The sequence below is a fragment of the Camellia sinensis genome, chromosome 9 (assembly GCF_055761805.1).
Source record: "Camellia sinensis isolate YWXY chromosome 9, ASM5576180v1, whole genome shotgun sequence".
Classification (NCBI taxonomy): Eukaryota; Viridiplantae; Streptophyta; class Magnoliopsida; order Ericales; family Theaceae; genus Camellia; species Camellia sinensis.
Genome location: NC_138969.1, coordinates 155636887 through 155664690, shown reverse-complemented (window position 1 = coordinate 155664690; position 27804 = coordinate 155636887). Strand labels below are relative to the sequence as shown.

At 40.7% G+C, this 27804-nt stretch overlaps 1 protein-coding gene across 1 annotated transcript; it reads left to right on the top strand.

Moving 5' to 3' along the window:
* The first annotated feature begins 671 nt into the window (after positions 1–671).
* Positions 672–27329, top strand: LOC114298502 (uncharacterized). Its single transcript, XM_082887832.1, has 3 exons — positions 672–1036; positions 25046–25271; positions 26799–27329. The coding sequence occupies exons 1-3, from the start codon at positions 767–769 to the stop codon at positions 27221–27223; spliced, it is 921 nt and encodes a 306-aa protein (XP_082743958.1). The 5' UTR covers positions 672–766; the 3' UTR covers positions 27224–27329.
* Positions 27330–27804: the final 475 nt, after the last annotated feature.

Genomic DNA, 27804 nt, shown 5'->3' with positions numbered 1-27804 from the left:
TTAAACATATGAGTTCAGCTTTTTCTAGTACAATAATTTAGTAAATTTTGTTATTTGTATAAAATATTTTGAAAACAAAAATAAACACCAAATGCCTTTTTTATGCTCCTTTTGTTTTGGCTAAAAATATTTTTCAGAAAATATTTTTTTCATTTTTAGGTGTTTGGTACAACAAAAACAAGTTTATTTGGGGGAAAAAAAAATATTTTTTAGTTTTAAAAGGCAACTTAAGTTTTACTAATATCGTCACATTGTTACCATCTCCGTTACCTCCACCACCAACACTACCGCCACTGTCGCCACCACTTCCACTTCTACCTCTATCACGACTGCTACCAACTTTACCCTATCATTATCACCACTACTATCACTATTATTGTTACTATTATCCCAACACCTCTGCCTTATCATTGCCATTATTATCACTACTAATACAATAATTAATATATTAATTTTAAGACCGCAACCAAATATAATATTTTTTATTGTAAATTATTTTTTCTTGAAATAAGCAAACGGAGCGTTATTTACAATTTTTAATTTTTTTTAAAAAAAATTTAAAAAGAAATATACAACCTTATACAGTAGTCAAATCATTTCATGACGCGTGGAAAACAGCCTCGCTGTCATGTGTGCGGCATCTCGTTCACAATTTACTGGTCCCACCAACTAATCTGGATATAAAATCCAATCTTAGCTGATTTGTTCCAATGCCAGACCCCTTTGGCTAAAACGTGAACTTATTTTGGAACTTAGTGTTTAGGCCATGGCCGGAGCTACGTCTAGAATTCCGATGAGTCGCCGGATTTTGATGTTTGACAATTACGGCTCGGAGAATTCTGATGAATCCGTCACGATATTGGCCGGTACTATTTTTGAATTTCTTGATGAAAACAGTGAAGAGCCGGTCGAAGGCAGTACTGATAGCCATGATTTTGGTGAGAATGAAGGCATCAATGAAGATGAGGAGAAAGAAAATACTGGAAATGTTGAAGTTGATAAGACTTTCTGGGAAACTCAACAGCAACTTCTACATGTAAGTTTGATGATCTTTTTTCCCCTCCTATTCATTGCTCTTAAAATTACAAGCTTTTAATTTTGATCATTTTGGCATTGCAAATTTTACAAATTATTGGGAAGTAGAAATCAGTAATACTATAAATTTATAAATTTTATTTAGAATTTTACTTAAAAAAATTAATGGGTGATTGAGATTCATTCTTTAGTTTCAACCTACAAAACACCAACCTAAATCTAATCCTTTCATTCTCTTTCCTAGTAGATATTTGGACACAAATTCTGGGTGAGTAGATATTTTGAAACTGTTATATATTATTTAAAAAAAAATTATATTACTATGATATATAAGTGGAAATTATTCACCTTCATTGTTAGTTTTTAATTATTTTTTTTTGAAAAAGAAAGTAATCATTGGCAATCCTGCATGTAGATGGTGATATTAAATTGTGATTAAAAAAAAAAATTAATGGCATATAACATTTGTCATTTTAAAGTATTTGTTTTGCAAATATGACTCCTCTTTTATTTTTGGTTGAAAATTGAGAAAATAAGAAATTCAATAGCTATTAAATGAGTCATAACATCAAATTTTTATATTAAATTCAAAATTTGTCTGGATCATAAAATTCATAATGAGTTATTTGTAAACTTTTAATTTTTAAATTTTGATGATATGTTATATTAAATGAGTCAATTTGTCTGGATCATAAAATTGATGTTCTTTTTTCCCTTCTGAAAAATCTAGAAATCCCCTAGATGTTGATTTGTGATTATGTATCAATTTTAAGCAGAGTATAACAATCCCAATCAAACAATCAAACAAACAAGACAAAGAGACACAACGATTTAACGTGGAAAAAACCACAATTGGACACCTCCAACTGTGATAAAAAAACCACGGGCAACAGCCACAAGACAATCCACTAAGAAGAATAAAAGGAATTACACAGGTATACTCTCAATTACCTAGCGAATCCACAACGCCTAATTGAACCAACCTTTAAGTGCCTCTTCCAACCCCATCTTCACCACGGAATTGTCTTTCTGATGAGCCACTCTGGATTCCACCAGAGAAGCATGGATATAATAAGGATGGCCTGGTTGGTGACTCTGAGGTAGCCTTTTCCTCATGGCTAGACTGCAAAGAATTAAGGGGAAAGCCATGGAGATGCAAAAGGATGGTAGGTGGTTAAGAGACTCAACATCACCCATGATATGCTAGTATAGGTCAATTCCTCTAGAAACGCAAAAGATCAATGACAGAAGTCCATAAAAAATTATCACTAAGGCGGAAGACTCCAAAATTTGCTAATCCAAGAGTGTGTACAGAATGAGACATACTAATCAAAAAATACACACTCCAAAATGAGTAAAGACCACAAAAAGCACACACATATTAACATGTAATGGATATTCTCATCAATTCCAATATGCACCAAAGACCACTCAAAAATTTCAAACTTGCAAAACCATACTAAGAAAATCTTTTTGGGATTTTTTTTTTTTTTTTAAATAAAGCAAGACAAAAAAAATGTACAAGCACACAGTTTTTTTTTTCATTAAAAACAAGACACAAAAAACCCAAAAGCTAAAACAAATAAATAAATTAACACAAGTCAAGTTTCCTCACCCAAATCTTTTTGATCTTAACAAAATAAGGTCTAGCGGTCTTGGTAAATGTCGTGGCATTGTGAACACCCTCATGAATCTTGGTATTCTGCCTGGACATGTAAGGTTGTCTCCTAATCCAAAAAGTATTCGACTTCCTACCCTTTTGAGACACTCTCTCATGCAACTTATAACAATAAGGGCGAATATGACCATGCATACCACAATGATGACAAATAAAAACAGGGTGTACCTTCTTTTCTTTTACCTTATCAACCCTAGGGAGTTTGAGAAGTCTTTCCTCTTGTTGAATCTTTTGTCCCCCTTTTTCTTGAGTTCTTGTATCATGAGATGTTGAAGCACTCTGTTTTTGCTCTTTCTTACCACCAAAGCCAATGCCACTCTTGTCAGAACTCATGTGTTGAGACCCAATGATATCCTCCAAAGTCTTTGATCCTTTGTTCCAAAGACCAATGGTAGCCATAGCACACTTGAGCTCTTTCTCTTTCTTGATCATTAGTTCTTCCAAAGCAACTTGTGACATCTCAAGAGATTCAATCTTTTCTTCATACATGGCATGGGTTTGCAGCAGTTCATTCCTCTCTGTCTCATAAGTCAACAGTTTTGCACAAAGAACTTGTCGATCATCAGCTACCTTGATGGCATTAATCCTGGCCTCGGAAATCTCCTCCTTAAGTTTGACATTCTCACTTTCACATGCTTTGAGTTTCTTTGTGAGTTTGTCATTCAATTTGAACAAGTTAAGAGACTCCTTGTACAACTTTTCATAAGCATGCTCAAGCTCTTCATGATCACTCTCTGAGGATTCATCATCAGTGATATTCTCAACTGACCTCTTCGGAAAATCTGTTTGTACTTCAGCTTCGGAAGCCGCCATGAAAGCAAGGAATTGTTTATGTCCCTCTTCGCCTTGCTCTTCATTGTCACTTTCATCTTCATCAGATTCAGATTCATCATCCCAAGTGATGGCAAGGGCTTTCTTCTTCTTCAAACGAGTGGGGCATTCTTGAGCAAAATGGCCAAATCCTTGGCATTCATAGCATTGGAGTCTTTCAGAGTTCCCTTGTATCTTTCCTTTCTCCTTCTTGGCTATAGAATTAATTTTGAATTTATCTTTGCCTTTAGATTTATGAGAATGAGTAGATTCCAAAAGATTAGGATTTTTTTTCAAAAAAGATTTTTTAAATTGTTTAACAAAAGCAGCCATAATCTTGGAATCTATATCACAATCCTCATCAGAATCCTCTCTAACTTTATGAGCACTACTAAAAGCAATATATTTTTGTTTCGTTTTGAAATTCCTGTGTGCCTTATAAGTTTGGAGATTTCCAACCAACTGATCCAGCTTGAGGTTGTCAACATCTTGAGCCTCATCAATAGCTGTAACTTTTGGTTGGAACCGATCGGGCAAGGATCTCAAAATTTTTCCCACAACTTTGGATTCTGGAATTTTTTCACCTAAATTGAAGCTGGAATTTACAATGTCACTCAACTTCGCATAAAATTCATCAAATGTCTCACTATCTTTCATTGAAAGGTTTTCGAAACTAGATGTGAGCCTTTGAAGTTTTGAACGTTTCACAGAAGGAGTGCCCTCATGAATAGTTTGTAAGATATCCCAAGCCTCTTTTGCGGCTTCACAATTACAAATACGACTAAATTCTTCAGGTGTGACAGCGCAAAAGAGAGAATTGATAGCTTTACTATTCCAGCTACTATTTTGGTAATCAGTTGTGTCCCACTTATCAATTGGTTTGGGGATTGTAACTCTATCAATGGTAATTGTTGGTTCAGTCCACCCATTCATGACGGATTGCCAAACTTTTTCATCAATAGATTTTAAAAAGATCTCATCCGAGCTTTCCAAAAAGGATAATTGGATCCGTCAAGTAGGGGTGGTCGAACCATAGAATTTCCTTCACGAATTGTATCCATTATCACAAATCAAACAAGATCTCGTTCTAAAAAAAAAATTTGTTTTTTTTTTTTATAAAAAAAATAGAACGACCTGCTCTGATACCAATTGAAAAATCTAGAAATCCCCTAGATGTTGATTTGTGATTATGTATCAATTTTAAGCAGAGTATAACAATCCCAATCAAACAATCAAACAAACAAGACAAAGAGACACAACGATTTAACGTGGAAAAAACCACAATTGGACACCTCCAACTGTGATAAAAAAACCACGGGCAACAGCCACAAGACAATCCACTAAGAAGAATAAAAGGAATTACACAGGTATACTCTCAATTACCTAGCGAATCCACAACGCCTAATTGAACCAACCTTTAAGTGCCTCTTCCAACCCCATCTTCACCACGGAATTGTCTTTCTGATGAGCCACTCTGGATTCCACCACAACTTCAGGCTCGAATTCTTCAGAATACACAACTGAAGAACAACACTCTCTTTTGTAGAACAAAACACAACCTTTGATGTACTCTCTTTAGAACATGAGTTGAAGACTCTATCAAAACATCAAAGAAAAACTAGCAAAATCTTTCCAGATATAAACCTTAAGATCCAAAAATAAGATCTGGAGAGGTCTCAAAAGTGTTGGGAGAAAACCAACTATTTATAGAAAACCAAAGCAATCCTAGTTTCAGAAGAAAACCAACTCCTTAATCAAATCTGGAAATCTGGGATCGCGCGGTCCGCTCGAGCGCCCTTTTCCCCGCTCGAGCGGAGACTTCAAATTCTGTGATTTCATACAGGCTCCACGCTCGAGCGTCGGTTTTGCCGCTCGAGCGGCAAATCACACTATCCAGTACTTTTGCAGGCGACTGCAGAGATGCTGAGAGCTTCCAATCCCCGCTCGAGCGTCCCTTTCCCCGCTCGAGCGGGAAGGCCAAAAATGGAAAAACTGGAAAAATATAACATGATCGGACAGGCAACTTTGAATGCATTTTTGCATTTTGCTTCGGGGGCGCTGCCCCTCAACCCTGCCGTGGCGCTGCCCCGGACCCGCCAAGGGGCGCTGCCCCCTGGACCCCCGCGAGCTGATCGGGCAGCTCGATCCCCGTCATAATCAGCGAAGTGGCAATCTTGAACGCTTTATCATCACAAACTTCTCTGAAAAGCACAATTCGGGTTGGATTCGCATCTAACCACTCATAGCCTCACTGAAATAAAAATGCGAAAATAAATACAACTGAAAGGAATTTTGTCAAACGGGATTGCCAATAAATAAAACCTAACACCTTCCTATTCATTGCTCATAAAATTACAAGCTTTTAATTTTGATCATTTCAGCATTGCAAATTTTACAAATTAGTGGGGAGTAGAAATCAGTTTTTTTTTAAAAGAAAATTCTTACCGTAATACTATAAATTTATAAATTTTATTTAGGATTCGTTTGGGATGTGTATTGATTTTTTGACTATTTTAACTTGGAACTAAAAAGTTTCATTTGATATAGGTTTTTTTGACATTTTTGACTTTTGTGAGAGGAAATTTTTAATGACTATAAGTTGGATGTGATGTTTTGTTTTATTGGGTTAAAAAGTCTATTTTGTCTTTTTCTACCTAAAATAACCAAAAAATTAAAAAACCTAACATGCCAAACAAAGGCTTAAAATTTTACCTAAAAAAATTAATGGGTGATTGAGATTCATTCTTTAGTTTCAACCTACAAAAAGACCAACTTAAATCTAATCGTTACATTCTCTTTCCTAATAGATTTGTGGACACTAATTCTGGGTAATAGACATTTTGAAACTGTTATATATTATTATTTTTTTAAAAAACTATATTACTATGATATATAGGTGGATATTATTCACCTTCAATGTTATTTTTTAATTATTATTTTTAAAAAGAAAGTAATCATTCGCAATCCTACATGTAGATGGTGATATTAAATTGTGATAACAAAAAATAAAAAATTAATGACATATAACATTTGTCATTTTAAAGTACTTGTTTTGCAAATATGACTCCTCTTTTATTTTTGGTTGAAAATTGAGAAATTAGAAATTCAATAGCTGCCTCCGTTTGGGAAGTAGGTTGGCTTTTTAATTTTTTGACTTTTTTGGCTATTTTAGTCTGGAACTAAAAAGCCTGGTTTGGGAATGATTTTTTAACTTTTTTGACTTTTTGACTTTTTGGTGATATGTGTTCCTGTTAATTTACCAAAGTACCCATCCCAAAACACATCTACCTTAATTGCAAGGGCCATATCGTCTACGTCAGCAAGCCAACTGTCCGAAATAGTTGTTGTTCTTTTTTAATTTTTTTTTAATATATTTTCGGTTTGGAGTTGCCGTTTTTTGCTAACCTTTTTTTTTTATTTTTTTATTTTAGGTTTGCATTTGGCATATTTTGTTTAAATTTTTTTATTTTTTATTTTTTATTTTTGGGTTTTATTTTGGGGTATTTTGGTAAAATATTTATTTGTTTAGTTGTTTATTTTGGATTTTGATTTCACGTATTTTGCTTAATTTTTGTAATTTTTTTTAAATTTATGTTTTTGTCATTTTTATTTTTTTATACATTGAAATAAGTTCTTGTTCTTTAATTTACATTTTTTGTAATATTTTGTTTAATTTTTTTTTATTTTTTTTAATTTTCTGTGAAATGATAAAAAGTGAGGTTTTATTTTATTGTCCTGTGTAATTTAAATAATTTAATTTTAATTTAATTTTAAATATTTAATTTTAATTTTAATTTTAATATTAATATTAATTTTAATTTAATTTTTATTTTAATTTTATTTTTATTGTAAATATTTAAATAATGTAAATGATCTAAAAAATTTAATAAGCAAAAATTTAAAATAAATATTCAAAAAATTTAAAGCGTAAAAATTTAAATATTCAAAAAATTATTTTAACAAAAAAATTTAAATAATTTAAATATTCAAAAAATTTAAATAATTTAAAATGTTAATATTTTAAATTTAAAAATAACTCTACACTCAAATCGTAACTAAACACATAAAACAAAACTTAATTAAAAAATTATTTTTAAAACTCATAACCAAACACATAATTTGAAAGTACATACTACTTTCATAACTCTACACTCAAATCATAACCAAATACCTAACAAAAAAATTAAAATATTTAAAAATATTTTTATAAAATAGAGTTTGAATTTTTTTTATAAAAAATTTTAAAATTTAAAAAATTCAAATTGTAATATTTTGAAATTAAAATATTTAAAAATATTAAAAAAACGTTTTCCTTTTTGCTATTGACATGACTTGGCTGGTTGAGGTTATACTTTAGTGCAGCTGAGTAAGACACGTGGACGGTTGTGGCTAATTGGTTCAACATTTCCAACATGGGGCATTTTGGTAATTTAACCCCTTGTTGTATGTGAGCTACCATTCAAATGGAGGCTGATTCATATTTTGTCGCCTTGTGGCTAATTTAGCCAATTTTGTCGTGTTTTGGCTAAATTAGCCTACAACCGGCTTCCCAAACGTACCCTAAATGAGTCATAACATCAAATTTTTATATTAAATTCAAAATTTGTCTGGATCATAAAATTCATAATGAGTTATTTGTAAACTTTTAATTTTTAAATTTTGATGATATGTTATATTAAATGAGTCAATTTGTCTGGATCATAAAATTGATGTTCTTTTTTCCCTTCCTATTCATTGCTCATAAAATTACAAGCTTTTAATTTTGATCATTTCAGCATTGCAAATTTTACAAATTAGTGGGGAGTAGAAATCAGTTTTTTTTAAAGAAAATTTTTACCGTAATACTATAAATTTATAAATTTTATTTAGAATTCATTTGGGGTGTGGTTTGGTTTTTTTGGCTATTTTAACTTGGAGCTAAAAAACTTCGTTTGGGATAGACTTTTTGACTTTTTTAACTTTTGTGAGAAATTTTTTTTAATGATTATGGATTGGATATAATGTTTTGTTCTATTGGGTTAAAAAATCTATTTTTTCTTTTTGTAACTAAAATAACCAAAAAATTAAAAAAACCTAACATGCCAAATGAAGGCTTAAAATTTTACTTAAAAAAATTAGTGGGTGATTGAGATACATTAGTTTCAACCTACAAAACACCAACTTAAATCTAATCCTTACATTCTCTTTCCTAATAGATTTGTGGACACAAATTCTGGGTGAGTAGACATTTTAAAACTGTTATATATTATTTTTTTAAAAAAATTATATTACTATGATATATAGGAGGATATTATTCACCTTCATTGTTATTTTTTAATTATTATTTTAAAAAAAGAAAGTAATCATTTGCAATCCTGCATGTAGATGGTGATATTAAATTGTGATAAAAATAAAAAATAAAAAAAATTAATGACATATAACATTTGTCATTTTAAAGTATTTATTTTGCAAATATGACTCCTCTTTTATTTTTGGTTGAAATTGAGAAAATTAGAAATTCAATAGCTATTAAATGAGTCATAACATCAAATTTTTATATTAAATTCAAAATTTGTCTAGATCATAAAATTCATAATGACCCATTTGTAAACTTTCAATCTTTAAATTTTGATGATACGTTATATCTGTGTGTATTAAATCATATACCTTTTTTTTATTTCCCCAATAAAAATAAAGACTGAGCTGTCAACATGACTTGAGGGAGATTTATGATTTGGATTGGGCCGTGGTAAGGGTCGAACAAATTGTGGGCCGAACACATTTGGGCCGTGGCAGCCTGGGCCCATCCAGAAAGGATTTTCGCTCGGTAATGGCACAATTGCTGTGAAACCGAGCTACTTGCTCGATAATGGCATAGTTGCATAATTGATGTCGTACTAGCGGTCAAGTGAGGTACGGCCGAGATGTCCGCTGCCTCACTGGGTTCCACAGTTCATGCGTTAGCTCGGCAGGAAGGCCGACGGCTAACCAGCATGACTTATCCCGAGCTCGGCTAAGCCGGAATGCAACCGAGCTCGGTCGTCATTGAGCTTGGCGAGCGGAGCACTCTGGCTAGCTGCACAGCACGGCCGTTGACAGCCGAGATGCTGCAGCCCGGCTGCCGAGCTCCCAGTGGTATGCGCTGGCAGTCAGGTGATGTTCAGCTAGATTTGTGTTGACAGATGGGATAGCAGCACCACGTGTCGAGAGACTAATGAGAGTAGATTTGGGGCGCAGAAAATATATAAGCGAGTCCGCGCCCCCCACGTTGAGACAGATGAACATTTGGTGAGATTTATACTAAACACTCAATCCTCTCTCTCTCTCTCTATCCCTGTGTGTGTCTAACTTGATCGTCGAAGGGGTATTCCGGCCACACACCGCTGGGTAGCTCACCGCCGTTGTGCTCGCAGATCGATCGGACAAGCAGGAGCTTGGAAGAAAGGAGTACGGGCTTACCGGAATATTCGCTCCTCATACAATTGGCGTCGTCTGTGGGAACCTTGACAGACAAAACCTTGTCTTCCAGACTCATCTGATCGCCGTCCATGGCGAACAACGACAAGATTCCGTTGTCTGCCATCGATGGAGTTACCCCGGAGTCAGGCAGACGGAGAGAAGGACATCCCGCCATTCCTCCAATGGCAGACCTGGAGACATCCCCAGGAGGGCACTCAAGAGATGCGCGAGATAAGCGTGGAAGAAGCTTTGGTCATTCTCAGAGTCCAGACGGTCACTGGCGGCGGAGGGAATCGCACGCCAGACGACTGGAACACAAGCTAAGGGACCAAGACGCCATTATCTGGAGAATGGCGGCAGAGATAGAGGATCTCAAGCGGTATGTTAAAGGGAAGGGTGTAGCTAGAGTGGGAGACCACAGTGAGCGTACCCAACCCCGCCGTTTATGCAGTCAGAGTCAGCGGCATACTCCGTCCATATCAATCACCAAAAGTTATAAGGTTGGAGATTCCGACGCGCATGTACAAAGGTCCAGCGCGCAAGACAGCACCTATCAACCTTCACGACCAGCAACGACGTCGAGGTATTCTTATTCCGCTCGTTCAGAGGATTTGCGGGTAGTCTTGAAGGAACGGGCTCGCTAGCGGGAGGCTCATAGGGTGCCGGCGTTCCAGTGGCTATCTTATAGGGTTCACGCCAGTGAAGAGGTCGGAATGCCTCCACCTCGCCTAGCTGCGCTACTCCTTCTAGACACAGACTTGGCAAGGCTGAGCGCCACCCCTTTCTCCCTGGAGGTAGAAACAACACCACTTTCGGCAGGGTTCCACCAGCCAAATTTCACGTTCTACGACGAAAAAACCGATCCTTATATGCATGTAAGCCACTTTTGACAGGTCATGGCCGGACATAGGCGAAATGATGTCCTTATGTGCTTTATCTTCCTGTCAAGCTTGGGCGAGCTGGGCTTGAAATGGTTTGAGAGGCTGCCGGAGGGGAGCATAGAAAGGTGGCATCAGTTGACGGAAGCCTTTGTGACGCACTTCCAAACCAACACTAAGACGCCGAAGGAAGTTGACTACCTTCTCAGTGTCAAGATGGAGTCGAGCGACACACTCAAGGCATACAACTCCAGATACTGGGAAACCTTCAACGAGATCTTGGATTGTCCGGTCAACCTTGCAATCATGCAGTACAAGCGTGGTCTCCCGGTCGGACATAGACTGCGGGACTCGCTTACGGTGCACCAGCCGACATCCATGGGCCAGCTAATGCAGCGCATCAATGAGCACATCCGAGTAGAAGATGATGCGGCAGCATCTACCGTGAAAGCAACACCAGTAGTAATAGACAAGAGGTCGGCTGGCAAGGTACACGCGGTCGGACATGAGGCAAACCGTTCAAATGATCGCGCAGAGGAATCAGACCGTAGCTCAAATCACAAAAACCGGGTTAGGGGTCGTCGAAATGACCGAGATGACTACCCCCGGGATGACGTCGCTGATGCAAACAGAAGGTTGAAGGCCAGGATAGGCATTACCACGGTTTTTAAGATTCCAATTTATCGCATACTTAGTGAAATCCATGACGAGGATTATATCTGGTTTCCTGCTAAGTTGGGCGACAGACAGAAGGGTTTCAATCCGCGGTACCGTTGCACATTTCACTGGGAGCGTGGCCACTGAACAGAGGACTGTTTGCCTTTGAGGCAACACTTGGAAGAGCTAGTCGCAGCCGGACACCTGGACCTTTACATTGACAGGGGCATGAAGGCAAATCAAGCCCCGGTTGATCCGCGTGCACCGGGTGACTTGGAGGCGCCCCCTCAAGGAGTAATTAATGTCATCTACATCATAGTGGAGCCAGCGCGTGTATGCGAGCTCCGAGGTATGATCAAGAAGGCAGAACACATGAGGGAAGTTTTGTCGGTCCAGCCCGCGATCAAGAGGGGGAAGCTCGAAGAGAAGGACGTGATCAGTTTCTCTACAAGGGACTTAGAGCGCATTTACACACCACACAATGATGCCTTGGTGGTCACTCTCCGCGTCAAGGAATTCGATGTCAAGCGCATCTTGATTGACCAGGGAAGCTCGGTCGAGATCATGTATTACGACGCATTCAAGCAGCTCAAACTCCGCGATACAGACTTGGCTCTGTCAACTTCGCCGCTGGTTGGTTTCAACTTATAATCGGGGTGGCCTTTGGGAAAAATTATCCTGCCGGTCAAAGCGGGATCCATGGTCAAGCAAGTGGAGTTCTGGGTGTTGCAGGTGCCATCTACTTATAACCTGATCCTTGGAAGGGGATGGCTTCACGTTATGCAAGCCGTATCGTCGACCTTCTATCAGGTGATGAGATTTCCCTCGACTACGGGGGCAATTGAGGAGATTTTGGGCGATCAAGTCATGTCGAAGCAATGCTTCGTGGCAGTTAACGGGAGCCGAGCTGCCAAAGGCTTCGTCCAAATGTGGGCACTAGGGTTGAGGACAAAGCCGTCGAAGAATTGGTCGAAGTGCGAATTGATACAAAGAGTCCGGACAGGTTCTTCTTGCTCGACTCATGCTTTACCGCACAAGAAAGGACCGAGATGGTTGAGTTTTTGATGGCCAATATCGAAGTCTTCGTATGGTCGCCATATGACATGCCCGGCCTCGATCCGAGTTTTATTTGCAATCACCTAAACGTCTTCTCTAGAGCCATGCCAGTCATTCAGCGAACAAGGAGATCGGCGCTGCATCACGCCGAGGTAGTTGTAGAGGAAATGAAGAACTTACTCGAGGCACGAGCTATTCAGGAAGTGCACTACCCTCGGTGGATTTCAAACACAGTTGTTGTCCCAAAGAAGAATGGGAAGTGGCGAGTTTGTGTCGACTATAAGACCGTCAACCAAGCTTGCCCTAAAGACAGCTTTCTACTACCCAAAATAGACCAGCTCGTGGACTTAACGGTTGGACATAACAGGCTCAGTTTCTTGGATGCCTACCACAGTTATCATTAGATTGCCATGCATGGCCCCCGACCGCGAGATCACCTCCTTCACTACACCGAGGGGACTCTTCTGTTACCGAGTCATGCTTTTTGGTTTGAAGAACGCCGGGGCAACTTTCATGCCTTTTAAGAACCGACATCAAGCAGACTACTTGTCCGACTTGGCCGAGATGTTCGTCATTCTCAAACAACACAAGCTACGCTTGAATGCGTCTAAGTGTGCTTTTGGCGTGGGATCTGAAAAATTCTTAGGCTTCTTAGTCACAAACCGAGGCATCGAGGCAGACCCCGCACAAATCCGAGCCATACCAGAGTTAAAGCAGCCTAGCTCGGCTAAGGACGTGTAGCATCTGGCCGGCATGGCCGCCACGCTTAACCGATTCATAAGCCGGTCATCAGATCGCTGCCGCCCTTTCTTTCAAGCTTTGAAATCAAAGTTCTCTTGGGATAAAGAGTGTGACCGGGCTTTGGCCACGCTCAAGGAGTATCTGTCTTCAGCGCTACTATTGGTAACATCGAAGCCCGGCGACGAGCTCTACCTTTATCTGGCCGTTTCACAGCATGCGGTCAGTGCGGTGCTTGTCCGGTCGGAAGGAATCAAGCATCTCCCTATTTTCTACGTCAGCAAAACCTTGCTACCGGCAGAGTCGAGATACTTGCCGCTGGAAAAACTTGCATTGGCATTGATGATGGCCTCCAAGAAATTGGCGCACTACTGCCATGCCCATACAATCATCGTTTTGACCGAGTTCCCCCTCAAAGCTTTGTTCAAACGGGCAGACTTCTCCGGTCAAATCCTCAAGTAGGTGGTTGAATTGGGACAATTCGACGTCAAATTCCAGCCACGAACTGCCATAAAAGCTCAGATATTGGCCGACTTCGTTGCTGAATTCTCACCTGAAACTCATCCGGTATGCCCGGTGGATATTGCCGCGACAGATGAGGAGGTGAATGCAGGCCTGTAACACGTCCGCGAGGGACCCCGCTACAGTTCGGACTCGATTCGTGTCACGGTTCTTAATCTGAACCAAAGAGTCCAAATCTGGCAAATCATTTTGAGAAAATAGATTTTTGAAAGAAGTGCCAAACATGGACTGCTTTGCCAGATACAGAGTCGCCACCTAAATATTTTATTTTGGGGGAATTTAGAAAACCCTGACTCAGTGCCAAAGGCCACGTGTCCGTCATCACCAAAGTTGCCTCGGCTCGGAAACTTGGGTACGATTGGGGAAGGTCAGCTATGAGCACCCCCTCTCGCCCGATCCGAAGATCGGCCTTTACTAACCATGATATCTAATTTTGAAAACGTTATGTGTTCTTATTCCAGTTATTAGCCTATAATTACTATGTCATGCGCACAGCAAACAAGTATAGACCAAATCGCCTAAATTGGAACAAAACATTTCATGTTTGTTTTGAAAATGGTTTGCTACTCACAAGTAGGCTAAAATGCAGGTTTTGCCACCCTCAAGTAGGCTTTTAGAAAAGATAGTTTTGCCACTATCTAGTGGGCTTAAAATTCACAGTTTTAATGCGTTATCCCAATTTAAGCAATTCAACCTCCATCCACAGGCATTCAAGCAGTTATATCACGTAAGCAGCTAGCCTCATGGTAATCATGCAATTATGGCAACACTCACACACATGCGGCATGCTAAAGCATAAAAGCTCACCTAGTACTCCAAGCCAAAACAGAAACTAGTTAGTAATCACATGCATGATCCTAGTTCATATTTGAAATGGCTAATGCAACACATGCAAAGATGCAATCCAAACAGGCTTGGCTATCCTAAGCATGGCATGTGAAATATTGCAACTAACAAATACTCAATTTGGAATTGAAATACAAGTGCAGTTAGCATGATGTACCGAGCCTGGTGCATGTAAGACAAATGTATGGATGCACGCATGCCAAGCATAAGGTATGCTAATTTAAATATGCCCTATGTCTACCATCATAAGCGGGTAAATAAAAGGGAAGAAAGACGTGGGGTTGGAAGTCATACACACACTCACGCACACTTATTACACAATTGCCCTCGCTCGGAGGGTCCGAATAAATATTACAGTCCGAATAAATAATACTAAATTAAATATTACAAAATTTCTAATCTAATTAACAAATTAAATGCAAAGAGAAGATGGCCGCAGCCCCCCGCCTCGGGATGCGTGAATGATGCATGCTCGGATTTAACTTGCCCCGAAAGCCCGTACCATACCACTGCTGCCTCTGTTTACACTGCCCTGCTTCTCTGAAAACTACCAAAATCCTGGGACAGGTTCCCTGAACCCTGTAGGACACCATCGGCTGAAGGGGATACCCACCGGCCATGTAACTTATCCATCGGCTGGGGTTTCATATTATCGGCCACCAATCCATGGCCGGTCGGCACCCTAAAATGCCGGTCGGCAGAAACTCCATGCAGAAACTGATTTTTGACAGCAACAAGGACAGACAGTGTATGGCATGGAATTTCAAGCAAATGTATGCGCGGGCACACTCCCTATCATGCAAGGGACTCAAGGGAGCATGACCCTCGACCCTCGGGCCATCAATCATGCATTCTGATGCGTGATGGCCTAAGGAGCCAAGGTTGCAATTCAATGAAAATGAATGCAACATATAAATGAAGACCAAGACCCAATCATGCCAAAGTCAAGGGCCTCGGTGACAGAGAGTTGAGACGCGTTACATCACTTGTAGTATGAACACTTCTCCACCCCTCACATTGGGTTTGACACCCCAAACCAAGCAATGCAATGCATGTTATGCAAACATGGCCCAAAAATGCAACATATCACTAAAATGCAAAGCATGCCAAATGCAATGCAGCATATCATGGCAAGCATGCAATGTTCCCAACATGCAATGCTACAATGCAACTCATCATGCAATGCTAATATGGTACAATGCAAGCATGTGATTAGAGGCAACAAGTCACGCATACAACCATGTCCGAGAAGGGACTTAGACTGAAATGGGAGGCCTCAAACACCCCCAAAAATAGTGGCTAAAAGTACCTCAAGTGATGGACAAAATGCACTACAAACATGCAAGCCAAAATGGGGGCCAAAGCTAAGGCATAACAAAGGGCATTCTACCACCACTAACCCAAACCAACATGGCATGAACTATACAACCAAAAACAGAATTTTAGCATGCAAAAAGAGCCCCAAAACCCACACATATGGCATCCCAAATGAAACAAACACCTAGGCATACACAATGCGTGTTTCAAGGCATAAGAGGGTACAACTTCAAAGCATGAGAGGAGTGATGAATGCAAGTATACAAGCATGGTTTAGGGACTGAAATGATATGCTAAGTGATTCCAAATCAACGAAATAGCCTAACCTACGCATGTTCATGACCCATACCCTTAAGGCTCATGATCCAAAATGCAAAGCAACTATATCAAGCATGTTAAACAAGACCAAATTAGTGGCCAACATACCTCATACATGGCAAAATATGGTCAAAAACTTCACAAAGTGAAGCCAAAATATGAGTGCATGGTAGTCAAAAATCATAATGCATTTCTAGGCACAAACAAGGGAATACAAAGCAAGTATGTTAAGCATGCAAAGGGCCACCAATCCGACCCAAAACAGAGATAACATGTGACCTAAATAGCACCAAAAACATCTGATATGGAGCAAAAAACAACCAAGAATATATATGCTACCCTTATGAGCCCAAAACATGCACAAACGAGACACAAAGGGAGAGGGGTGTCCCTCCCCTATACAAGACTTCAAACCATCTTCTTCACCATTGAAAATCCATTGGATTTCAGTGGTGAGAAGGTTAATACAACAAAGCAAATAAGGCTTAAAGAAAAAGACACCAAAAGGGGCCAAAAGAGACCTAAGAGGGGGATTTCGACCCCCAATGCCAAAACACCCTTAATGACAGTTCTTAAGCATGAAAATATAAGACTTTTTTTAGTTATACACAAAGCTCAAATCAATATGCAAGATAGGTCAAAAGCCAATGCAAGATTGGGAAAACTAAAGTGAAAATCTTACCCTTGAAGAACACTCCAAGAACAGTTGGTCCAGCCACACTCTACTGAGCAAAATCAGTCCAAAATCTCAAAAAACAACCCCCCAAACCTCTCAATCTCGGAACAAGGTGTAATGGTGTGTGTATTAGTGCAAAAGTAAGGTCAAAATGCACTTTTAGGCCAAGAAAACACACACAAGGGAGGAGAGAGAGGGAAATATAGAGAGAGAGTAAGTATATATCAGATATATATGTATATAAGCTCTGTTTTTTTATGTTCAAAACTCTAACCCCAACAATGGAAGAAGAGAGGTGCTTAAATAGGCAAAGGGAAATGATTTAAGCTTCTCAAAGAAGCTAAATGAAAGGGGCAAAGGGGGCAAGGCTTCTTGAGGAAGCTAAGATAGCTGGCCAAGCTTCTTGAGGAAGCTTTGACAAAGGGTCAAGCTTCCTCAAGAAGCTTTGACCAAAAAGGGGCAAAAGGGGCAAAACAGCCACTTCATGCACGGGGAGGAGTGTTGGTGCATTCCAGCTGCCACAGCTAGCATGCACCAAGTCTCAAGGGTGTAAAAGGGGCACATCGGCCAGTAAAATAGGTCACCGGCCCAAAACAAAGTGCCGGCCGGCAAAATATAGTGCCGATCGGCCATTGGTTTTAAGAAACCACTGCCGGTGGCACCAATAAACGGCCGGTGATGTGAGGGGACAGCCGGTGGGGTATGGGAATGGCCACCAAGCCATTCCCTGCCTTTCAAGGCAAAAACACAAGTGTTTGGTGCAAAACCAGACACCGAAAAGTCGAGTCAAGAGATCCTGAGGCGAGGCGCGCAACCGAGACCTTCGGGAGACGAACACAAGCACAGATGATCACCGAGTGTTCCAACGGTGACGTCCAAGTCTTGAGGACGGTCAAAAATGGGGTGTCTACAAGGCCAGACTACAATAACACAGCTAGGCAATGACAGCGACGTGGAACTTGCGCACCCCGCCGAAGAACCTTCGGTTAGTACAATACCACAGCCCGGCGATGCGATGATGGAGTTGGGTATCACCGACCAATCTGCTCCGTTCGGTACGGCATCACCAAGGGGGGAAGAAGTGGAACCGCTCAACACAGATCCTGCAGCCGGCATAATACTGTAACTCGGCGATTCGCCTACAGACTTAGGCATTACGGATCAATTTGTTGAGTCTGGCGTCGAATCGCCGAGGGGGGCTGAAGTGAAACCACTCAGCACAGAACTTGAAGCCGAACAGCCGAACAACCATGATCCCGTCAACCTTCAAGCCTCTCAGGACCCCTCAGACTGTTGGAAGCTCTTTGTTGGCAAAATGTGAAAACTTTTTGTTGATGGAGCCTTAAACCGTCACGGTGCCAGGCTAGGTATAGTTCTGATTTCGCCAGACGGGCTGACTATCAAACATTCTATCACCCTCGGATTCCCTGCCTCAAACAACGAGGCTGAGTACGAAGCGCTTTTGGCCGAGCTTAAGAGCGCGCTTCAGATGCACGCATCCGAGCTAATGGTTTACAGTGATTCCCAACTTGTGGTTAACCAAGTTTTTGGGGTTTATGAAGCAAAGGATGACAGAATGATGAAGTACCAGGCTTTGGTCAAAGACCACATCAAGCGATTCTAGGCAATAAGAGTCCAATAAATTGGCCGAGAAGAAAACGGCCGAGTAGATGAATTGGCCGGCCTTGCTTCCATGGTCGATAGCACATCTCCCAACCCTCTCTTGATTGAATTCCTTCTGTGGCCCAGCATTGAGGAAACCGGGCAGACAGAAATACTTTACGTCGAGCTAGGTCCTTCATGGATGGACCCTATTATCCTCTTTCTTAGAGACCGGACCCTTCCAGCCGAGAAGAAAGAAGCACATAAAGTCCGAGTGAAGTTAGAGCGGTTTTGGCTCTTTCCGTCAGGCGCTTTATACAAGAAGTTTTTTACCGGTCCTTATCTAAGTGTGTGCACCCGAGCAGCATGGACGTCTTCCTGTACGAAATTCACGAAGGCATCTGTGGCAGTCACATAGGGGTCAGATCTTTGGCTTAACAAGCTATTTCGCAAGGCTACTGGTGGCCGTGCATGCAAGCCGACGCGCATAAGTATGTTCGCAAGTGTGAGAAGTGCCAGAAGTTTGCCCACTAAATTCACCAACCGGCCAGAGAACTTTTTTCCCTCACCAGCCCTTGGCCCTTTGTGATGTGGGGGCTCGATATAGTGGGGCCACTCCCAACTGTACTAGGCAACCGGAAGTTCTTCATCGCGGCTACAGACTACTTTACCAAATGGGTTGAAGCAGAGCCTTTGGCAACAATCAAGGAGAAAGACGTCAAGCGGTTTGTCTGGCAGAATGTGGTAACGCGGTTTGGCGTCCCAAAAATTCTGATCTCTGATAACGGCACCCAATTTGACGATCGCCTATTTAGAGGATTTTGTGAAGACTTAAAGATTGAATTGTACAACTCTACCCCGGCTTACCCACAGTCTAATGGTCAAGCCGAAGCATCAAACAAGACCATCCTTGATGGGTTGAAGAAGAGGCTTGAGAAAGCCAAGGGAAAATGGGCCGAGAAACTCCCCAACGTCCTTTGGGCATACCGAACAACCCCGCGGCGATCTACCGGGAAAACACCTTTTGCTTTGGCATATGGCATGGCGGCGGTCATACCTTTGGAAGTTGGAATGCCCACCCTCAGAAGTGAAAGTTTTGGCCCGAGCTGAACGTCGAAGCCATTGCCCTGGAATTGGACCTCGTAGAAGAACGCCAGGAAAAGGCTCTCATCTATGTGGCCGCCTACCAACAAGAGCTCTCAAGGAAATACAGCAAAACGGTGCACCCCAAACCGTTCAAAGTAGGTGACTGGGTCTTAAGGAAGGTCATGGGCAATACCTTGGTGCCAGGTGAAGGCAAACTAGGGGCAAACTGGGAAGGAACCTACAAGATAATCGGTCTAGCAGGCAAGGGGGCATACCACTTGGAGGACCTGGAAGGCAGAGGAATACTCCGGCCATAGAATGCAACCAACCTCAAACTGTACTATTTTTAGCTTTTGTTTTCCTTTTGTGCAAAGAAATTTTTTGCCTTACACTTCAGAATGTAATATTCTTTTTGTCAATATATAGAACTGTCTCATCTTTGCCTTAGCATTCTGATTGTTGCTTTTCAATTTTGAGATTCACAACCGAGATGTTTTACTCCGGTTGATTTTGAGATTAAAACTGAGATGATTTACTCCGGTTCATTGAGTTGATGATCTGATCAACTGAGATTCTCAACCGTGATGTCTTACTCCGGTTGAATAAGTTGATGTTTTGCTCAACTTTTAGATTCGCAACCGTGATGTCTTACTCCGGTTGAATGAGTTGATGTTTTGCTCAACTTTTAGATTCTCAACCGAGATGTTAACTTCGATTGAATGAGTTGATGTATACTTTGGTTGAATGAGTTGATGTTTTGCTCAACTTTTAGATTCTCAACCGAGATGTTAACTCCGGTTGAATAAGTTGATGTTTTGCTCAACTCTGAGATTCTCAACCGAGATATTAACTCCGGTTGAATGAGTTGATGTTTTGCTCAACTTTGAGATTCTCAACCGAGATATTAACTCCTGTTGAATGAGTTGATGTTTTGCTTAACTCTGAGACTCTCAACCGAGATGTTAACTCCGGTTGAATGAGTTGATGTTTTGCTCAAATTTGCGATTCAAAATCGAGATGTTTTACTCCGGTTAATTTCGTTGATGATTTGTTCAAAAATATGATTTTAACCGAGATGTTTTATTCCGGTTAACGCGGTTGATGATTTACTCAACTTTATGCTGGAAATTGCAATGTCTTTTCTGGTTAGATAAGTTAGATAAAGTGGTTAGTCTTGCCGAGGTATTTTGATAGCCGGCATTATCTAGCATGAAGAACATGCAAACACTTGAAGAAAATGGAGCTTTTTCATTGATGTGAAAAGTAATTACAAGAGGAGGGGCGGATAGCCCGGTTACATGTGTAAACCAAAAAGGAAGAAAGGAGACAAAGAAAACTAACCTAGGGGGAAAAGGTCAGTGAATTCGTCATCGGCTGCCTCCAGGTTGACCGTTGGTGTTTGGTCTTGGACACCGGTCTCCGTTTGGCCGGGCTGAACTGTGTGATTTTCCCCCTCCGCATTTTTCTCGATTTCCTTGTTGCCTTTTTTCTCGGCCTCAACCTGCAACGCGGCGAAGACGTCGTTGGCGTAGGGCATGAGATAGCTCGGTAGGGAGGCAGCTGGAGAAGTGGCGAACACGTCGGTCCCCTGTCCCTGGCCGAGATGTTCACAAGCAGACTTCCACCAAGCCTTGAAGAAAATGTCTTGGGTGGTACAGACCTGCTTTGTGTAACTCTCCTTGACCTCAAGGAAACCGGCGTTGCTTGCACCCTTCAGATCCTCTTCTCGTGATTGTTTCAACGTATCTAGCTCGGCCCGATGCGCGTCTCTCTCCTTCTCGGCAAAGCCAAGCTGGCCGAGCAACCGAGAGTTGCCGGAGTTTGCCATTTTCAATGAAGACTGGGCTCTCCCGAGCTTGGCTTGGAGGCTTTGAACTTGGCTGGCAGAGTCAGTTGCCTTCTGCCGAAGACGGTGAATGCGCTCCATGACCAAGTGCTGCTTCTGAATGGCCTGCAAGAAGAAAGATTGATCAGAAAGAAAACCGAACAAACACTTGGTGAAATTTTGAGCACAAGTTTGAGATTCTTACCCTAGTCATGGATTTGACCGACAACTTCACCAACCGGGTGTCTGGAACATGGTCGCTGCCGACCACGTCGCTTGGTAGGAGAAGGGCCTTGGTGAGGTCAAAGGCGAGAAGATGCTCTTTGTCGCCCTTAACAGAAGCTGTTGCCGGGATCTCCTTGCCCCAGTGTTTGAGCTGGGGCCTCTATGCCGGTGTTGGGTCGACATGACGGCAGGCTGTTCGGTGTTGAGCTCGGTTACTAGCTCGGCAAAAGGGTCTACATGAGGCCTTTTGCCAGCCCGGCGGGAGTCTCTGCTGGCTTGCCCGGCGGCGGGAGAAGCCAACGCAACCACGGTCCCGCTGGATTGACCGACAGCCGGAGAGCGGGCTGGAATGCTCGGGATCTCGGACGAGGTGGCAGTGATCAAGTTCTTAATGTGGCTCCTCTTAGCCATTTCTTCTGCTTCAGTTAAACGAATGAAGGGGACGTCTGGCAGTGTGGGATCTAGTGGCGGAGATGGAGCGCGGAGAAAGTCAGTGACTTTACTCCGGCGCGGAGCTGAATACCGGTATGTTGGAGTGTAGCCGAAGAGCTCGTTACAATCCCGGTTGCGGTAACGGAGCACGGTCCTGATGGCTGCTTCGTTAGGGTAGTAGTAGTTGGCTTGTAAGGCTTAGATCGCTGCAAAGGAAAGAAGAAAAGTGTCAAGTACAGAATAGTGAAGAAAGATAAGTTAACCGAGCAGTTAGCACAACTTACATGTCTCACCGAAGTTCTTGCTAATAAACCAGCCCGGTACATCGGCCGTCTCATAGTTGCCAGACACCTAGAAAAAGTCGTCGTCGTGTAAGTAATAGGCGAGGCCGTCACCCGTGTGTCCAAGGGTGTATTGACAGAGTATCTCGGCTAAACCTAAGTTGGTTCCTAGCCGGTTGTTCAACTCATGGACCCCGTTGATTATTCGGTAAGTGTTGGTTGAGACTTGAGTGGGTGCTAGCCCTGTGCGGCGCAAGAATTCAGTCATCAATGGGTTGACCGGGAAGCGGAGGCCTCCTTCAATGATGGATAGCACGGTAAAGGGGCACTGGTCTAATCTGCCCCAAGGGATTGTCTCAATTTCGCCGAGCTCTAGCTGGACGGCGGCCGGGATACCGCACTCTTCTCGGAACGCGGCCAGGGTAGCCGGAGTATCAACAAGGAAGCGGAAGCGCCCCATGTGTAGCTAGCTGGTTTAGCTCGGATGAGGTGGTTTGGCACAGACTGGTGTTTAATGGCTGCTCGGTCTTTGAGAGCCTCGGTAATTGGTCAGTGGTCCCCTTGGACTCTGCAGGAAAAGGATGGCAAGTGTAAGTGGAAGTGCGGTCGAGCAAAACGAGCTTGACTTTAGCTCGGTCATGAAGAGTGCCAGACCACCTCGGTTGCGAAGGCAAACAAGGAGCTCGGTCGCTTAAGCAGACCAGTTGTTAGCCCAGTCGAGCGGCCAAGTCCTCTGACTACCTCGATTTCTACTAAAGTTTTGGCAAACTTATAAATTGCTCGGTCTAATTGTTTTTTGGATCAAAAGGTGACCTGGAGCCCGGTCCGCTCCAGTTCTTCGTGTGTTCATGTGTTCATCACTGGGATTGAAGAACAACGAAGAGAACAGGGGCAGGTATGGGTTTTGGGAGGGTTATGTCCTAAAACCTACGGATTTTTTGCCCTAATATGTGAAATACCAAATGAAAATAGCAAAAAAGAGGCTCGAAGGACTTACCAGTTAAGGGTAGGAGCTTTCTCCTCGAACACAAATGCAAGTAAAGGCAGGAACGAGGCTTGCAAGAGGCACAGGAGCTCTGGAACGCTTGGAATGGAGGAGGAACAGTAAGAATGAAATGAAGAGGAAATGGCGTATATATGGGAGGAAGACCGCCAAAAATTTGAATGTAAAGGGATGGTTAGCTGCTCGAGGCCAATGAGCGAGCGACACGTGTCCCTATTGACGGCGGCGTCAGTACTGAAGAGACAGGATGGCAAGTCGAGGCGTCGACCGGGCAAGTTTAAAGACAGGTATGTCAACTAGCTCGGTCACCATCTAGCAGACTGTGAACCGAGAAAGAGTTATCCTGGACAGAACAGGTAATCCCAGTCACGCTTGCATGAATGGAATTAAGGGACAATTGAGAGGGAGATTTATGATTTGGATTGGGCCATGGTAAGGGCCGGACAAATTGTGGGCCGAACACATTTGGGCCGTGGTAGCCTGGGCCTATCTAGAAAGGATTTTGCTCGAAAATGGCACAGTTGCTGTGAAACCGAGCTACTTGCTCGGTAATGGCATAGTTGCATAATTGATGTTGTACTAGCGGTCAAGTGAGGTTCAGCCAGGATGTCTGCTGCCTCACTGGGTTCCACGGTTCATGCGTTAGCTCGGCAGGAAGGCCGACGGCTAACCAGCATGACTTATCCCGAGCTCGGCTAAGCCGGAATGCAACCGAGCTCGGTCGTCATTGAGCTTGGCGAGCGGAGCGCTCTGGCTAGCTGTGCAGCACGGCCGTTGACAGCCGAGATGCTGCAGCCCGGCTGCCGAGCTCCCAGTGGTGTGGGCTGGCAGTTAGGTGATGTTCAGCTAGATTTGTGCTGACAGATGGGATAGCAGCACCACGTGTCAAGAAACTAATGGGAGTAGATTTGGGGCGCAGAAGATATATAAGCGAGTTTGCGCCCCCCACGCTGAGACAGATGAACATTTGGTGAGATTTACACTAAACACTCAATCCTCTCTCTCTCTCTCTCTCTCTATCTCTGTGTGTGTCTAACTTGATCGTCGGAGGAGTATTCCGGTCACACACCGCCGGGTAGCTCACCGCTGTTGTGCTCGCAGATCGATCGGACAGGCAGGAGCTTGGAAGAAAGGAGTACGGGCTTACCGGAATATTTACTCCCCGTACAACGATCCATGACATAGAAAGCCATGATGTGGAAATTTATAGTTTGATGAACTAAATTTACATAATTGCCCTTCTTGTAAATAGAGTCAACCGTGAGGTTGTCGGAAAAAAGTGAATAAATTGTTAGAAAAGTCTATAATGTGAAGTTACCAGAATTTTAGATTCATGCAAGAGATATTTAAAGTCTCTGTTGTGGGGCTACATATATAAGTGAATATTGACCATTAATGGTGAATTTTGGATGCTTTTCTGATTTGCTGAAAATTGTTTGTTATTGTTTGTTTTTTTTTGTTGCAGTACATGCAAAAATGCTATGTATTAAAATAAAATTTTCAAAAACATGTTCACGAGCCGATACATAATTTAAATTTTGAGTAATTTTTCTAAAAATGTAATATTGCCAAGGTGACATGAATATTGAACTTAAAATTTGGTTGCAAAATTTCTTTTGCAGGAAACCTTATGTAGGAGTAGCTCTTTGGAATCAAGGATCCGAAATGCCACCAAGGAAGCATTAAAAGAAGTACAAATCGCAGAAATTTTTTGTGCTTGTCGGAAACCAGCTACTGGTGGTTGTCGGAATTGTCTCATGAGAAAAATATGTTGCTGTCTTCGAACTGCCGGTTTTGACAGTACTACTTGCAAGTCTAAGTGGACGAGTTCACCGCATATTCCTTCAGGTATATTCAAATAGGATCTCATTCACTTTGCATGCGTTTCAGGATTAGTCAAGTTTATCCGGATACCCAATTATTATAATAAAAAAAAAATCTCATTAGTCTCCTTAAATGCATATCTATATATATACATCCAGTGGAGCTATGAAGGGATTAGGGAGGGCATGTGCCCCTCTCAGGTTTTGTAATTTTTTTTTTTTTTTTTTTTTTTTTTTTTTTTTTGCATATAAGGAAAATAATTAATCAATAAAAATATTATATACAAATAATAGTTAGAATGATTTCTTAATGACATTTTTCAAATTACAAAAATAATGATATTTGTTTTGATTGAAAATGAAAAAATTACAACAAACCACATTATTAAAAAAATTTAGTGTAACAGTGATATCAAACCATCACTTACATGTAAACATAGTTAACCCCACTACGAAAATGAGAAATTATTGAATTGTTAATTATATCTAACAAGTATGATTGACCTTTCATGCGTTATTTTACTATTGATTAGTAATATCATATATTGATGATAATGTGATATTACTATTATTTATATATTATTATATAATCTATTATAAGACATACAAAGACTCTTTTGCATTGTGTATTCACAAGTAACATCATATATTTTCAATTCTAATTTTTCACAAAGTCAATTATAAAAACAAAAATTTTAAAAATTTTATATTAAATATTTAAGATTTTGTGCGTAATATTAATTTAAAAATTATTATCTATTATTATTGATTATGAGAAAAAAATTTTCAAAATTTTAATTGACAAGTGCTCCTTTTAAACTATATTTCTGGCTCCACTGTATAAATCCTACATTTCAATCTTTGAATATAAACCTATTTTTGATCTTATAATTTTTATGTAGTAACTCTAGATACCTATTCCTAGTTGAAGCTAGTTGTCTTGTGGGCATGTCTTGAATTTAATTTAGACTATATTTATAGCTTTTTTGGCATTTTGCACCAAATGCATATGTTATAGGGACTTGGGTGCGGGTGTTAAGTATGGGTGCATATCTTAAGGTCGGATTTATCAAATTTTAAATTTAAGGGTATGTAAATTTGACAAAAAAATTTCATATTTTTATATTTTTAATAAATTATGTGAGATAAAATGATATTTATTATATGCAATATAGAATATTAAAAAGACATTTTATTCATTTTATAATAATTATATAACAATATATACATTAATAATAGTGTTAAATATAAATATATAAGAAGTGTCTGATGAAAAGTATCGGACAACATTAAACATATATCCTACACTCTTGTTCAAGTGTCGAGTATCTAATATAAATATTTCATTTATTTTGAAAAGTACATATAAGTTTGTCAAACGCTTGATCCAACCTAGTATTGGTTTTGAATCTATTTTTATCCAAGGCAATTGTATAGAGATAATGTACTCATTGTATTCTCTACATTTATAGTAAAATTTTTATATTACTTTTTGCCCATAAATATTGGTTATATAAATTTTTATATGCTTGTATATTTGTTCTATATGTAGGTGAACACACCTTTTTGGATGTTGTGGACAACTCAAGCTCTAAGAAAGGAGAGGTCAGAGTGATAATTGAGTTAAATTTTCGAGTTGAGTTTGAGATGGCTAGAGCAAGTGAAGAGTACAACAAGCTCATCACAAGACTCCCTGAAGTGTTTGTTGGAAAGGTTGAGAGATTGCACAATCTCATCAAGATCTTGTGCTCTGCTGCAAAGAAATGCATGAAGGACAATAAAATGCACATTGGTCCATGGAGGAAGCACAAATACATGCAAGCCAAGTGGCTTAGCACCTGTGAAAGGACGATATCTACCCCAATCTTGTCGACACGACACTCTGCACATACCCCTAGGCCAAAGGCATCAATGCTAACGGTAGACTTGTTGGAGAACTTGTCCAATTTGAATAGGCCCGCAGTTCAAGTCGTGTGACTGTGAATGTGACATTTCATCCCGGATCGGCCATGTATGAGTTCACATAGTCAAGTTTGGCATGATTGAAAAAAAATGAAAAGTTAAAAAGTTACTATCTTATTTATGTCAGATCATCTTATTTAAATCACATCATCTCTCAAACACATCACTTCAAACCCAACTCAAACTCAACCCATATTTCATAAAAAGTCAAAAAGTGCACTTATTTAGTCTTCCCAAACTAGGCCTTAGTAATAACTTATTTTAAAATGGTGAAAGTGTAGTTCAAAGCAAACAACATTGTTACAGTTGGGGAGATTTTGCTAGAGAACTTCTCCAATTTGCATAGGAGAACAAACGAAAACGAGTGAGAGCACTAATTAGTGCTATCACTAATGATGTGGCAGTGGGCTCCACCATGAATGATTTGATATTTTGGTTTTGGTGTTGTATTTTTTTTCTTTTTTTATTAAGTGTCATGTCATTAGTAGTCTTTTTAGAGATTTAAAATTAGTGATCTCTATCATTGTTGGGAGAACAAATCAAACTGAGTGATTATCAATGTGACATTTCATCCCACCTAGGCTATATATGTCAGT